The 13,796-nt window shown below is 45.0% G+C and overlaps 1 protein-coding gene across 5 annotated transcripts in view; it reads left to right on the top strand.

Annotated features, from left to right (window-relative positions):
* Positions 1-4,048: 4,048 nt before the first annotated feature.
* RNASEH2B (ribonuclease H2 subunit B) overlaps positions 4,049-13,796 on the top strand; it is a 61,792-nt gene continuing 52,044 nt past the window's right edge. For 4 of the 5 annotated variants that reach the window (XM_072976210.1, XM_072976206.1, XM_072976208.1 and 1 more), the window contains exon 1: positions 4,049-4,404. In XM_072976210.1, coding sequence (XP_072832311.1) covers positions 4,341-4,404 — 64 coding nt within the window. In that variant the 5' untranslated portion in view covers positions 4,049-4,340. The remainder of the gene's footprint in view (positions 4,405-13,796) is intronic. The other variant, XM_072976209.1, reaches the window with a different exon arrangement.

Raw genomic sequence — 13,796 nt, 5'->3', positions numbered from 1 at the left:
TGAACTTATGTATTTATCCATCATGCAACATGAAACAGTAAAGGAGGTCAGAAAGTAAATTATGGGGTCAGTTGGTTTCCAACATAAAACTTACGGAAAAAAGTAGCAGGATCAATGTGATAGGAAGTTTTGTGATCCTGAAATTTTGTTTCTGGAGCCATCCAGTTGAGGTAATAAAGTCCTCCAGTGGAGCTGGCCCTGCCACCCAGGCAGGAGGGTTTTGTACTTGGCACATTTCATTTATTTCCTGCCTCAAAATTTCCAATATAGATGGCGAGGCTACTGCTTGCTTCTGATGAAGTCAGCAATGCATTTCTGTACTTATTCCCCAAAAGGTACCTTGCTCTACTCATTGTCATAAGGGCCATTTATGAAGTAGTTTCCTCTTTTAGAAAGCCAGATCGTTGTGAAATAAATAATTTCTGGAAGAAATATGACTTTTGAATTGTACATGATTGCTACAGGGATGCCATTTATAAGCTGGCTCACAGAAGACATAGCTAATGTTAGAAATAATAAAACGAGGGGCCTTCAAATAGATTGACATCGTATAAATAGCAAAAACCAAGCCAAAGCAGAACCCTAAAAAAACCTCACAGAAACTCAGCAAGAGATGCCTAAAGATTTGGCCATTTCTTTTAATCTTCGTCTTAATCTGTGCTTATTTCATCTTAATCTGTTTGAATTATGTGAGAAACTGAAGCAATATCTTTCTTTTGTCTCCAAATTTATGCCTCCCTCATCCCAATCTGTACTTAAACATCTGAGCAATTTAAATATAAATTCAACTGTAAAGCTCTCTTCTATCTCAGTGTTTAACTCTGAAGCCAGAAGTACTGCACCATATCTTGTTCATACTTAATATTTTCTTAAATCTCAAGCCACATTTTAAATAAATGGAAACATTCTGGACAGTTCCCATCTACAAGAAAAATGATAGAAGCTGTTAGTCAATTTACAATTATTGCCAAAGCTATGAAATAAATAAACTGTAGTCTTTAAGATCAGGGCAATTGTTTTACATTTTAAATCAATATTAAATCTTTTAAAAGTCTCTTTGGTTTTTTTCCCCCAACTCCAGAACAAGGAGTACTTACTTTGTAAATTCTTCTCCTCTTGTATGATCTTGATAAGAAATACATGGGACTCATTTGCTCTGTCTAGAGGTTCTGATAGAGAAATTTTTTAAAGTGTGTTTCATATTTAGGCTGAAAAGTAGAGAAAGTGTAAGCACTTTTAAGGACAATCCTTTTAGCAAGTTCTTAAAGAATTAGGAATATTGAATAAACAAATGAAGAAGACCCTAAGTTTTCAGGAATTTACATAGTCAGTGTAATTACAAAAGTCAACATGAAATTGAATATTATTCTGTAGAAGATGCAGCAGTTTCTCTTTATAGCTTTGCTTTGCTTTTTGCAGCAGTTCCTCTTTAAATAGTCAATCATGACTTACTTTTGCTGTTGCCATAACTGCCTATCTAACCACATACATGTTTATTCAAAAAATATTTGCGGAGTATACGCTATGTGCCCATAAGCTTTGTCCTAGGCACTGGGACACTAGGGAAGGAGGGAGGAAAGGTTAAGAGCCCAGTCTCTGGGTTGGAATTCCTGTTCTGCCACTGGCTGCTTGTGTGTGCTGGGTAATCAGTTGATCTCTCAAAATTTACCTTCTTCCTCTGTAAAATGTGAGGAGCATCATAATACTTCCCCTTAAGACTGTTGGGAGAACTGAACGAATAAGAGTTATGTGTTCAGTGCACTGCTTGTCACAGTTAGTACATAGTGAAAGCCATCGTTATTTTTTGAGGATAAACTGGTGAATTATTAGATGCTGTCCTTCCCCAAGGAACTGACTGAAAATCAGGCTCACTCCCTAGTGAGATTACTGGGAAGACTGGAGGTGTCTCACGGATTCATGGGGAGGGTGCTGGGAGACAGGAAGAGGAGTGCTAACAAGAAGGCATTGTCTCAGTGGGCCTGATGGAGGAGGAAAAGTTGTCCAGGTGAAGTGGAGGGTGAGAGAGAAGGCGGAGGAATGAGGCTGGTTGAGAGCATCGCAGTCCCAGTATTAGGAACACAGTGTCAAGTGCTGGATGTGACGGAGGGCAGTTCCTCATGGCCAAACTGTGGTCAAGGTGGGGATGGAGGTGATAGAAACTGGCTGGAGGGGCAAGTGAGGACCATATCTCAAGGGCCATGTGTTCCAAGCTTAGTAATTGAGACTTCACCCTGAGGACAATAGGAATCTGGAGTCAATCTCCAACATCACTGCTGGCCGCCTTCCAAGAAGGTACTTAAATAATTTTTTTAAGTGGTTAAGGAAAATTGCTTAGAGATGTTTGTTGCAGCACATTAAAAACAAACAAACAAACATATTTTCATCCTTGGGCCTACTGTCAAGAGAATTAATTATACTCTCATTCATAGGACATAGTGACAGTTGTCCACATGGGTCCTGGCCCCTCTTATTTCATTTTTCTTGCCTCCTTATTCCTTATCCATCCCTTAACCCATGTCCCTTCCTTTTAAAGACACCCACTTATGTGTTTGATACATGGCCTTAAATGCGCATGTATTCTTGTGAAAGATATGTTGTTTTATGTGTGTTTTTAATTTATCTATACGGTTTTCTGCCATAAATCTCTTTCTGCTTCTAACTTTCCCCCTTAATATAAAGCATTCATGTTGCTATATGTACAATCTAGTTCATTATATGTGTACCTCTAGTTCACGGCTTCCAACTACCGCATAGTCCATATATAGTATACATTGTAGTACTTTCAGAATAACAGTTTGAAATAACCTAAATATTGCACACTAGGGAATGGTCAGGTAACCCTGGTACATGTCTCCAATGATATGTCTGGATGCCATGGGAAATATGTTTACGACAACATTAAGAGAGAAAAGCAGGCAAAATTCTTTGCACTGTGAAAACAACCACATAAAAACACGTATTCAAACAGCCAACGGCTGGAAAAGATCAGAGGAAGATGAAAACAGCTCCAGAGCAACACCAGTTTGCTGCCTGCCCCAGAGTTGGCATCTGGGTGCCCCGCCTCAACCAGAAAGGCTTCCTCTCTGCCAGGTGTGTCCTGCAGTCAACTTCAACTGCATTTGTCTCCCCTCATGGGAAACAGGACTGAAATAAACAATCTTTTCAGAAGGTAGGTCTAGTGGTACCCAATTTAACTATCTTCAAGACTAAGCCAAAAAAGTTAAGTGCATTAAGTTACGTAGATTACTCTTCAATTTGTGCGAAAAATAAGACACATGAACTTGTTTGTGAATGGAAAAATCTTGGAAGAATAGACAAGAAACTGTTACCAGTAATGGCTCCTGGGGAGGAGGACTGGGGACCTGGGGTGGCAGGGTGTCCTACTTTCCTTTCACGTATGAGACAGGTATTTATTATCTTCTTTTTTAAGACTATGTACAATTAACATTTTATTTTTACAAGTTCAAATCCCCAAATTTCATGACCCTTACTTTTTAAACATCAGTTTTTAAATGTCTTAATTTTTATCTCATTACAAGTTAATGTCTTCCAAGCAACAAATGCATGTTTTGAGCCTCAAATTGTGCATCTCTTTTTAGTAATGAGGACTAACCTCAATTTGAGGGCTGCTTTACAAGCGTTATGAATCACAAAGGACACCATATCCTGGCATTAATTCCACAGCAGAATGCAAACGATAATCAAAATACGTTGACAAGGAAGAGTGGCATTAGGGTTCGGATGTGAGAGCTGTCCTCCTTAATGTGGATTTGCCCCAGGCTTTTCCTCCTGCTAGGTGTGTGCGAGCCCGCCAGCCCTCTGGGGTGGCAGGCGCCATCTCTCCAGGGGCCCCACTCCCCGGGGACCCGGCCTCGCCCCGCTCTGCGACTTTGGAGCCCCTCGGCCGCGCCCTGGCCTCGCGGGGAGGCCGCTGGCGGCGGTGACCCGGCGCCCGGGGCCGAGGCGACCCCTCCCGCCGCCGCCACCGCCGCCACCGCCGCCCTCGCCCTGGGTCGCCGCCCCGCGCGCCGCGTCACTGGGCGCCGCGAGCGAGCACCTATCACTGGCCGAGCCGCGGAGGGGAGAGGCCGCGACCCTTCCCCGCCCGCGGGCGACGAGCCAGCGCGCTGGCGGCCTGGGCCTGGCGCTCAATTTAAACACTTAGCACGAGGGGCGGGCTGGGTCCGGAAACGAAACTTAATTCGTCCCGCGGGCCGCCCGCAGGCCCGGCCAGTCCCTCCGCGCGCCGCGCTCCCCCGAAAAGGCCCTGCTCCCTCCGTCTGCCGCCCGGCTCTCGCCGGGCCCGCGCTCCGAGGGCTGAGGCCTGCGGCGGCCACGGCATGGCTGGCGGCGTGGACGGCGGAGACGGGGCTCGCGCCCGGCAGCACGTGTTCTTGGTCCCAGGTAAATACGCCCGCCCCGGAGCGGCGGCGCGCCCGGCCCGGCCTCCCGCCCCGCGCGGCCCGGCCGGGGAGCGCGCAGAGCGGCCGGCGGGGGCGGCGGCGGCGGCGGCGGCGGCGGCAGGGCGCGCCCCCTCCAGCCCGCGGCTCCCTTCGCCCTCGCGCGCGCGCGCCCTAGTGGGCTCTGTGCCCGCGGTGGTGCCGAGGCGCCACCAGCTCTGGCTCTGCTCTCCTCTGGGCCGCGCGTGCGGGACCCGAGCCTCCCCCGGAACATGTGATTACTCATCTCGGTCACACGTACCAGCAGCTGCGCTTTTCAAAACCAAAGCCGGAAGCACCAAAACGGACCGAGCGGATTTTCCCCGTTCGGGTTCTTTGTGGATCGGGTGGGCTGGAGAGAGCGGCCCAAGCCTGCGGAGAGCGACATGGTTTCAGGGCCTCGGAGCCTGCTGCGGACCCCGGGGGGTTTGCTACTGGGTTGTAATTTGGTATCCCCCCACTCAGCAGCCGGCCCAGCGCCTGAACCCTACTGGATCGGAACCTCGGATCCGGTAGTCCCGCAGTGGCCTAGGAGGCCGCAGTCGTTGCAAGACCCCTGCCCAGGGACAGGTCTTGTTTGGCGAGGCAGGAGGGAAGCTGGGTGGTGACAGGGGTTAGGACGAGGGTAGCAAAGAGATTCAGGCGGCTAATGACAAGTGTGTTGGAGCCAGGGTTTTCAGCCTCCCTTGGGGTGATGACCAGCTGTCCAGGGCCTGCAGGGGCTGGGATGTTGGAGCGAGTCGTTATCACACATGACGGCGTGAAATGGCAGAATGAATGGAACTGGGGACCAGGGAGTGCAAGTCAGAAAGTTTTGGCCCTTTTATCGGATGATGCATTGATTTGATGGCATAACATTGGATATAAGGGAAACTCATTGCTTTCTGTATCTAATTGTGAGATTTTAGCTCAGCAAATGCATTATTTTTGCAATAAATGATACTCTGATGATGAAACATAGTTGCCCAGTAATCTAGATTTTTATGGTGAATATTGAAAATTGTTACATGACAATCTGTCTAGAATATTTTTTGTTTATATGTTTTAATTTTTTTTATAAAGAAGCGTAACATACATATAGTAAAGTGTGCAAATTTAAGTGTGCAACTCAATGGAACTTTTCCTATGTATACACCTCTGTAACTATTCCCCAGGTCAAGGCCTAGAACTTTTCCAGTAAGCTCCTCTTGCCTGTTGCTAGATAGCCCCAGTAACTTCTGTGCCGACCTCTGTCACCGCAGTTTCGTTCTGCCCGTTTGGAAAAGTATGTGTTCCTTTGTGCCTGCCTTTGACTCAGCATTGCATCTGTGAGGTTCATCCATATTCTGTGTAGCAATAGTCTGATTTGTTGGTTGGCTTGTCTTTTCCTTGTGTATATTTAATCGTATGCATATTAACAATATTTATCTCTACTACTGTGGATGGACATTTGGATTATTTCCAGTTTGTAACTATTACAAGTTTCATTTCTAAGAACACTCGTTTATGAGGCTTTTGGTAGATGGAAGTGCTCATTTCCCTGCCTTGTAGACCCAGGAGTGGAAATGCTGATCCTCGTTATGCTATGTTCAGTTTTGGAAGATGCTGCTCAGTGGTCTTCCGAAGCGGTTGTACCGATTACACTCCCACCAGCTGTGAGTGAGTTCCTGTTGCTCCACATCCTAACTAGAGATGTTTGTAGTTTGAATAGGAAAAGTTAATGCAAAATTCCAGGTTTCCACAGAATCTAACAAGGGGCTACCTGATACTTGCTTTCCAGTAGAAGAATTCTCTTCTCACCATTGTCACATTAATTCAATGAGATTTTAATGGGAACTCTATACATTCAGAATGAAGTGCATTGTTTTTATTTAGATACACACTGGCTGAGAATAATTTGAGTTTCTTATCTCGTTCTATTCAGTTAGTAATGGCATGTTCATTCTTAAAGTTTGCTTGTATCCTCATCGTATTAAACACAAAAACCTTTGAGATAATTCAATATTGACTGCATCCCTGAAAATTGTAGGTTTTAATATGTCTACTGCCAGGCGGCGAAAAGAATTTCAGGCCAGTTCCTGTTCAAAGCTGCAATGTACTATGACCTTTGAACTCACTGGAGGAGGCTGAGCCAGCTGTTAAGGAACAGAACAGTGTGGTCAGGAGGCTGGTTCTGTAACACTAGAAACTTGAGCGACTAGTGCCTGTAATTCTTCCAGCTGGCCTTTACTGCCACCTGCAGGCCCTGTGGGTATAGGCCCTGCTGGTTTGACAGTTAACTGCTGTGCGACAGTGCTTCTCAAACTTGAGGGCATCAGTCACCTGGGAAGCTGGGCCCCACCCCCAGAATTTCTGATTCAGCAGGTCCAGGATGGGGCCTGAGAACATGCATTTCTAACCAGTTCCCCAGGGATGCTGATGCTGCTGGTCGGAGGACACCATGAGGAACCCTGCAGCAGGACCATCCTGGAGATAGAAGGGGCCAGCCTCAGGGTTAGCTGTCTTTATGGTGGGCCAGAATTTCCGCCGCCAGGAGAGTGCAGGGTATGAGGCCCATCTTTACAGACCTGTCTATTGTTTTTTCCAGCCAATAGGAAGTAAACCCCACTAAGTTATGCATTTGAGAGGGGACTGTACCCTACCATAGCACTGTGTTATGTCTTGAAGGATGTAGTAAAGGACATATTAAAAAGTACTAGTTAGGTCTCTTTGCCCCTCATTTTCAATTTGTCTGGAGAAGTCGATTATCCTGGAAAAACAAAAGCTGAAACTTGGAAGGAATGCTTGTGAGGTAGATGCGGGACCTTGATTTTCATAGGCCGGTGGAGACAGAGCTGTCTCTGTTTCCTCAAGGTAAGCATTTCTTGCAGTTTGGGATGGTCTTAAACGTTTCTCCTGCATGGCCTGGGGACATTAGCCTATTTGCAGATTTAGTTACCATAAGAGACCAGTGAACATCCCTACTTTTTGGAATAAGGTAGAAATTTCCTTTCTCTTTGCTATCCTAAAAGCACATGTTTGAGTCATACTTTTAATATTTTTTCTAGTCCCAGTTTTATATGCTTGTTAGTTCTACTAAGTTGGAGTGGATGCCAACGTGGAAGGCCAGCCGGGAACAGAGTCACTGAATGTAGGAGAGAGGGCTGCATTGCTGGCTGAACCCTGTTACTTTACCGTCTCCAGGGGAATGTTAAAACAGTGGGAATCCTAACGTTATGTGAGGAAAAAAGGAAGGACAAAAATGATCTCAGGATCCATTTAGACTGAAATCATCCTTCAGCCAGCCCCCTGATTAAAAAGCCTCCAGGTCAAACTGGACTTCGGATCGCATCTTCAACTGTAGACAAGTTTTGCAATAAAGTTATTCCCTTTTATTTCATGAAAAGACACATTAAAAAGTATTTTAGGAAGAATTCTATTTGTTATTTATTTCTCTACAGATGGCATAAGCAATGGCAGTTTTTTTGGGCGTAAAGGACCGGTTGCTCTCAGGGAAATAATAATCTCAGACCTGCCTCCCTGCCTCAGACATTCCAAATGCAGTAGTGACCTTTCTATGTGAGGCACCATGATAATCACAAATAATAGTATCAGATTTGTCTCTCCAAAAGGAAAACAATAATAGATTTGAAAGCATTGTATGACTGCAAGCTTTAGAACTATATTCTAATTAAAGAATTTAAAAGGAAATCAAACATAAAGGAAAAACTAATTTTCCTATTTAATGATGGAGAAAATTTATATTATTTCTGATTAGAGACTTGTAGCTTTTAAATAAGCCCACAAGAAACACTTCTTGTTTGAAAAGTAGGAGTTTAAAGTAGATGGCAAAGGAAGAATCACTGTAGACCCAAATGACTTTTCAGTGACCCTAAAAAAAAAACGAAACCCTTTTTTCCTATTTTACCGAAGGGCCTGTGGTTAGTCTCAGAAGAAAAATGTAAGCAGGTGTTTTGTTCTTTGTCAACACTGTTTCTCTGTCTGTTTCTTTGTGTTTAGAAACACACCTGTGGGTTGAAAGCTTCCTCACTTTCATAGGAGCGTGTTCAGTGGGAGGAACCTGCACTTACCTTGGCCAGCAGTTGGGAACCTGCCGGGTCCAAGCACTGACCTTAGGTAGAGCTCGGCCTCTCGGAAGGTTTGTCATTTACTGAATAGTGTCCTGCAGGCTGTCAGCAGTGGGGGGGGGGTCTCTTAAGTTCCCCAGCACAGAGTGTGTTCAACATTTTCCACACAAACCCCCAAATCTGGCTTTGTCTTTATGAAACGTTTGTCTGGCAGGAGCCCGACTGGCCTCCCTCAGGTGGCCGCTCGCTGGGTCCCAGCACGTTCTGAAGTGGACGGGCTGAATCGGTTGCTGGTTGGTACAATCAGGCTGTTTCCAGAGCTTGACCTTGTCCTGCTAGTAACTGTTCCAAAAGGCGTGGGACATTGAAAGTCAGAACTCATACTTATCTTCCAGGGCAGAAAAAAAATTCATAAAAGGAAAATAAGAGATGTTCGTGATTTTTTTTTTCACTTGAATAGCAGAATAGGGGCTGTGTGGTTTCCCCCATATCCTCTGAACTTTAACCATGATATTAAGAAACAAACAACTCATCAATGTTCTTGAGAGCCTGGCAAGCCTGAAAGTAGACTTAAGCTATTTATAAGCTCCTTGGCAAATTGCATCCTCATTGTAAAGCCTCAGTTTCCTCATCTCTGTAGTGGGGAGAAAAGTACCGGACTCACGGGGTTGTCCTCTGTTGGTCTGAATTACGCGTCAGCTCTTCCTGGTACCTCAGGCTCTCAGTGCCCTGGCCTGGGGCAGAAGGGGCCTTCAGTAAACATTTAGTGCAAGAACGAACGGCTCACATTCCAGTTCTCCCTGCAATCTTTGTCTTTGCACATGCGTCCTTTTCCCTCCCTTTCCACTTTGATCCAAATTCTATCCTTTCTTCAAGGCTTGGTTCAACTTTAGTTTCCGTGAAGCTAAGCCATTTGTATGTACCACGAAATGAGTTCCAGTGTTCTTTTTTCTATTTCTGCCTTTATTTCACTATTTACTCTTACAACCTGTCTACTGGAGCACCCACTAAAATACTCAGGGATATTGGTGTTATACAACTTCTTTCAATGCCCATGACTGTGTGTCTGCCTAGACCCCTGCCTGATCTTTTCTATGATCTCTGCTTGGCAAATGCCTACTTACCGTTTAAACCCAGTGCAAGTGTCACCTCCTCCAGGAAGCCTTCCCTCTGAGCCTCTCCCCCTGTTAAGGTGCAGGTTAGTGGTACCTCTTCAACCGCCTACACATTTCATCATGGTTATTCAGTTCACTTATCATTTTTGTGTAAAAATATATTGGATGCCCAGTACAGAACCCAGGCACGTTCTTCTGAGTGGCCCCTATGGCATCTCAGTGATGGGCATTTTGGCCTTAAGCTTCAGAGCCCAACCTTCCCCAGTGCTTCTGAAAGCAGGCAGGCCACTTAGGACTTTCAGCCTTTTTGTTCAGAGGTCCTTTATATTTGCTTTTAAAATATCTTTAAAAGGTGACTTGCTAAAGTGGAATGGGCTATCTGGTGAAAGGCTCTGATCTGCTCTGAGCCTGTTTTATTACCTGCCTCTGAAACAGCTAGAATCCTGGCCGGCCAAGGGCTCTCCAGCCAGAGCTGATTTCCCTGCGAGGGCCTAACATCCTGACAACATTTGGCGAGGCTCTGAGCTGAGATCAGTTGCTCTTTTAATCTCAGTTTTGACCATTTAACTCTTTTTCTCCAAATGCTTTTTTCCAATAAATTTTTATTAGAACAGTGCATACCCAGTGTAGAAATTTTAGTAATGCAGAAAAATATGCAGAAGAAAAGCATTTGTCCATCATCCTGCCACTCAAAAATAACAATTTTGGAAATATTTTTCTAGTCTTTTTATGTTGTATGTATCATAAAATGAATTTCAGTGTTCTTAAATTTTTCTCATTTTTCTATTTCTGCCTTTATTTCACTATTTACTCTTCTTATTTGCTGGAACACTCACTAAAGCACTCAAGGAGATTGAGGTTACACAAGGGTACTACCTGGCTCTGTTTACTATACTTCTATGTAGAATTAGAGAAAGATGGTTAGATGGATTTAATGGCGAACTAGGGAACTGAAAATTTTTTCTCTTAATTTTGGTGAAGACAGACACTCAGACAGTGACATGAATAAATCTGACAAAGAGAATCTGTAGGTCATACTTTTTGCATTGAAGAGGTTTGTTACGAGTTTATTTACATTGCAACAAATATACCAAGTAAGAAGCACTTCCTCACAGGGTAGGCACTACATATATGAAACGGATTATTTTTAAGAGTGGATAAAGACTGAAAATGCAATCAGATCCAAGAGAGGTGAGGATAAATTCCCAGAACCATAATGAACATGCTGGCAAGCTAGGATATTTTGAAAGTCATTTGAGGTTGAATTTTTGAGGACAAGCCTGACTTCCTGCAGACGACCTTGGTGTGTTTGCTGTAAATGGGATGCCACTTTGAATGGACCCTGAAGACCATGAGTCTACTTTAGTATGGAAATTACTGTTTCTTTAGTGTGAGGGTGGGGAGAGGGAGGCAGCACATCTTGATTGTGTTAGAAAGCCTGACTGATGCTTCTTTAGGACTTCGCGGGGCCACAGATTCCTAGCAAGTGCCAGCTGTGTTGGGGGCAGGGTGGTGGGGTGGCGGAGAGCTTCAGGACACCTGGAATAGGGTGTTGCAGCACCAGGAGGTCTAGGGTTGCTGCCTCTCTGAGCGTTAACTTCCTCTTCTCAAACCAACTTCCTCTGCTTGGTGTGAAACAGGCTGCATACACCCTGCACCATGAAACCTCCTGGCACTGCAGGGAGGAGCTGCCCCTCTTCTCTTCGTTCTTGGTTTACAGTTTCCAGGGCAGCTTTCTGCCCGGCCCTGCTGTGATGACTTGTAAGCCCAGCCGTCACCCTCTGTGAGCGGTAGCCAAGGAGGGGTGGGCTCCCTCCAGGCACAGGTGGGAGGGGGGCCGCCAGAGGGTGCTGGGGTGGGGAGTGCTTCGTCCAGGAGAAGGAGAAGGTGCAGGATAGACGGCCCCAGAGCTCACCACTGCCTTCACTCACCAGTAAGCCTGAGCGCTGGAGGGAGTTAGCCGCACGTGGCCGGCCCATCTCTGTCAAGTTCTGAGTTTCCAGTTGCCAGAGGTCTCTGACTGAGTGGCGCAGGGACCTGGCAGAGGCCTGTATGGAGAATTGGGGTTTGGCTGTAACTTACACTCTCCTTCCTTCAGCCAAGGTTTATGTAATTTGGGGGAAGCCCATCTCCTAGGCTTACATGTTCCATCTCATACCATTGTAATACACTCTGATGTCTGTTACTGTATTTGACCCTCACAATGACCTTGAGAAGTAGTCAACACAAGCTTTATTATCACCATTTTACACGACTTGGAGAAGTCAAATAATCTGCCCAACACTCTGTAGGGATTAAGTGGCAGAGACCATCAGCACGCCGGAGTCCCCCAGGGCCTCTGCCATGAGCCCAAGGCCACTCTGCTGGCTGAGCAACGGTCATGCCACCCTGGGAGGGGTGGGAGGACCAGGCACCAGGCACACCTCCTCTCAGTGAGCCAGCTCTGTTGTTATCTGACATCCTAGTCAGGCCTGTCCCATCTGCCTCTCCAGAGTTTCCCTGCTTCTCAGATATTTCAGGGCCTCAGCTCCATCTCCAGATGCTCCTGTTCTTTGGGGCTCTGAGTTGGTTACAAACCTGAAGTTTTGCATCAGTTTCTTCTTCAGGGCACATGCCGTTCCTAGAAACATGGCCGTTGATAGGTCGCCCCTAAAAGAATGGAGATGTTATCTTCTGTGGTTTTGGTGAATGCTAGTTTTTTCTTTTTCCTAACTTCAGAATGAAAAGTTACTCTTAGAAGAACCCATTACTTGGAAATTATTTTCATAGTGCGTGCCAGCTTTCTTGGTTTGCCTCCTGTAGTGTTTGAGGAAGCTGAGAGCTTCAAAGCCAGGAGAATGACCCCAGATCTCTTTGATGACAGTGCTAACAACTTGGGAAGGGAAGGCATATAGTTGTTACTGAAATTGGTATTTCTGAAAGCGGCAAGTAACTTGAAAATTATGCTGATTTGTCTTGTATGCGTTGTGTTTGTGTCCTAGCAGAAAATCCCAAGGAGGTTTCTCTGGCAATCAGGCAGAAGGGAACCAGGGGATCTGAATATATTCTAATGGTTGAAGTCTAAAGAAAATGAACTAGGACCTATATAGGACATAGTATTGCATGAGCATGAGAGTGATAGTCTCATTTTTCTTTTCTCCTATTGGATCTTCTCAAGAAACCTGAATAGCCTTGATACGGTATCTAAAAATAAAACGAGTGGTGCTTTGATGTCGGTTCTTTCTTCTCCATGTAACAGTGGGTGTGTGTTTCTCAGCTTATCTGCCATGTGCCAAAAACCAGACAGGGTCACGAACAAATGCCTGTTGCTTCCAAGTCATAAGAACACTTGGCAAAAAAAGTGGCTCTCTCTCCTGTCTCGTGTCTTTGAACTTTAAATGATACGAAGAAACTTGTCTTAACCAAGAAAGAGAGAAGAAAGAGCTGCCAAGTTTAAAAACTAGTTGATAAATAACTTCATATCAAGTGTACAACAACCCACATACTATATAGTCTGCAGATGAAAAATAATGTTCCATTTTGGCTTGTACAATACTTCACGAGTAACTTTTCAAAATTACTGAATGGTTAAGTCTCTGCACTGATACGTACTGTGTACTCTAATTTTGAAGCATTAAAATGTCACAGATAAGTGGGGGCAGAGGGCATGTGCAGCTATGCATAGGATATTGTCATTACTAGTAAGATCTGTTTTCTTCTTTTTGCCATTGGTCAAACTTGACTTTATCTGTTTTTATCACCAGATGTTTCTTGTATCCCACAACAAATTTCTAGCATCCTTCTTTTGTGTATTTTTTGATCCTGCCTTTTTTTCTGTCTCACTTTCCTTGGCTCCCCCTCTTTGCTCTTCTTTCTGTTGCCTCCCTGGCAGTGTGGGAAACTGGCTGGACTGGAGTGGGGGCAGCTGATGAGAAAACTCTGGTCTTTGACGCTGAGGAGGACAGGACAGGAAGGGGACAGATGAGTCTGAGCTGTTTGTGTCACAGGAAAACAGTTACACCAAGATAATTATTGGGTTTCAGAGCCGCAGTTTGTGTTTCCTGAGTTAAGAAGGATGGGACTTCAGATTAAGAGTTTCTCCAGGGTCATAGTTTAAAACATTTGTTGCCTGATTTAAATCTTGGCTCTCTGTGTAGTTGAATAGCTCCATGACCTCGGACAGCTTTCTTAACTTTAGCAAATTTCTCATCTAAAAA

The sequence above is a fragment of the Vicugna pacos genome, chromosome 14 (genome assembly GCF_048564905.1).
Source record: "Vicugna pacos chromosome 14, VicPac4, whole genome shotgun sequence".
NCBI lineage: Eukaryota > Metazoa > Chordata > Mammalia > Artiodactyla > Camelidae > Vicugna > Vicugna pacos.
This window is presented reverse-complemented; position numbering and strand designations above follow the sequence as displayed.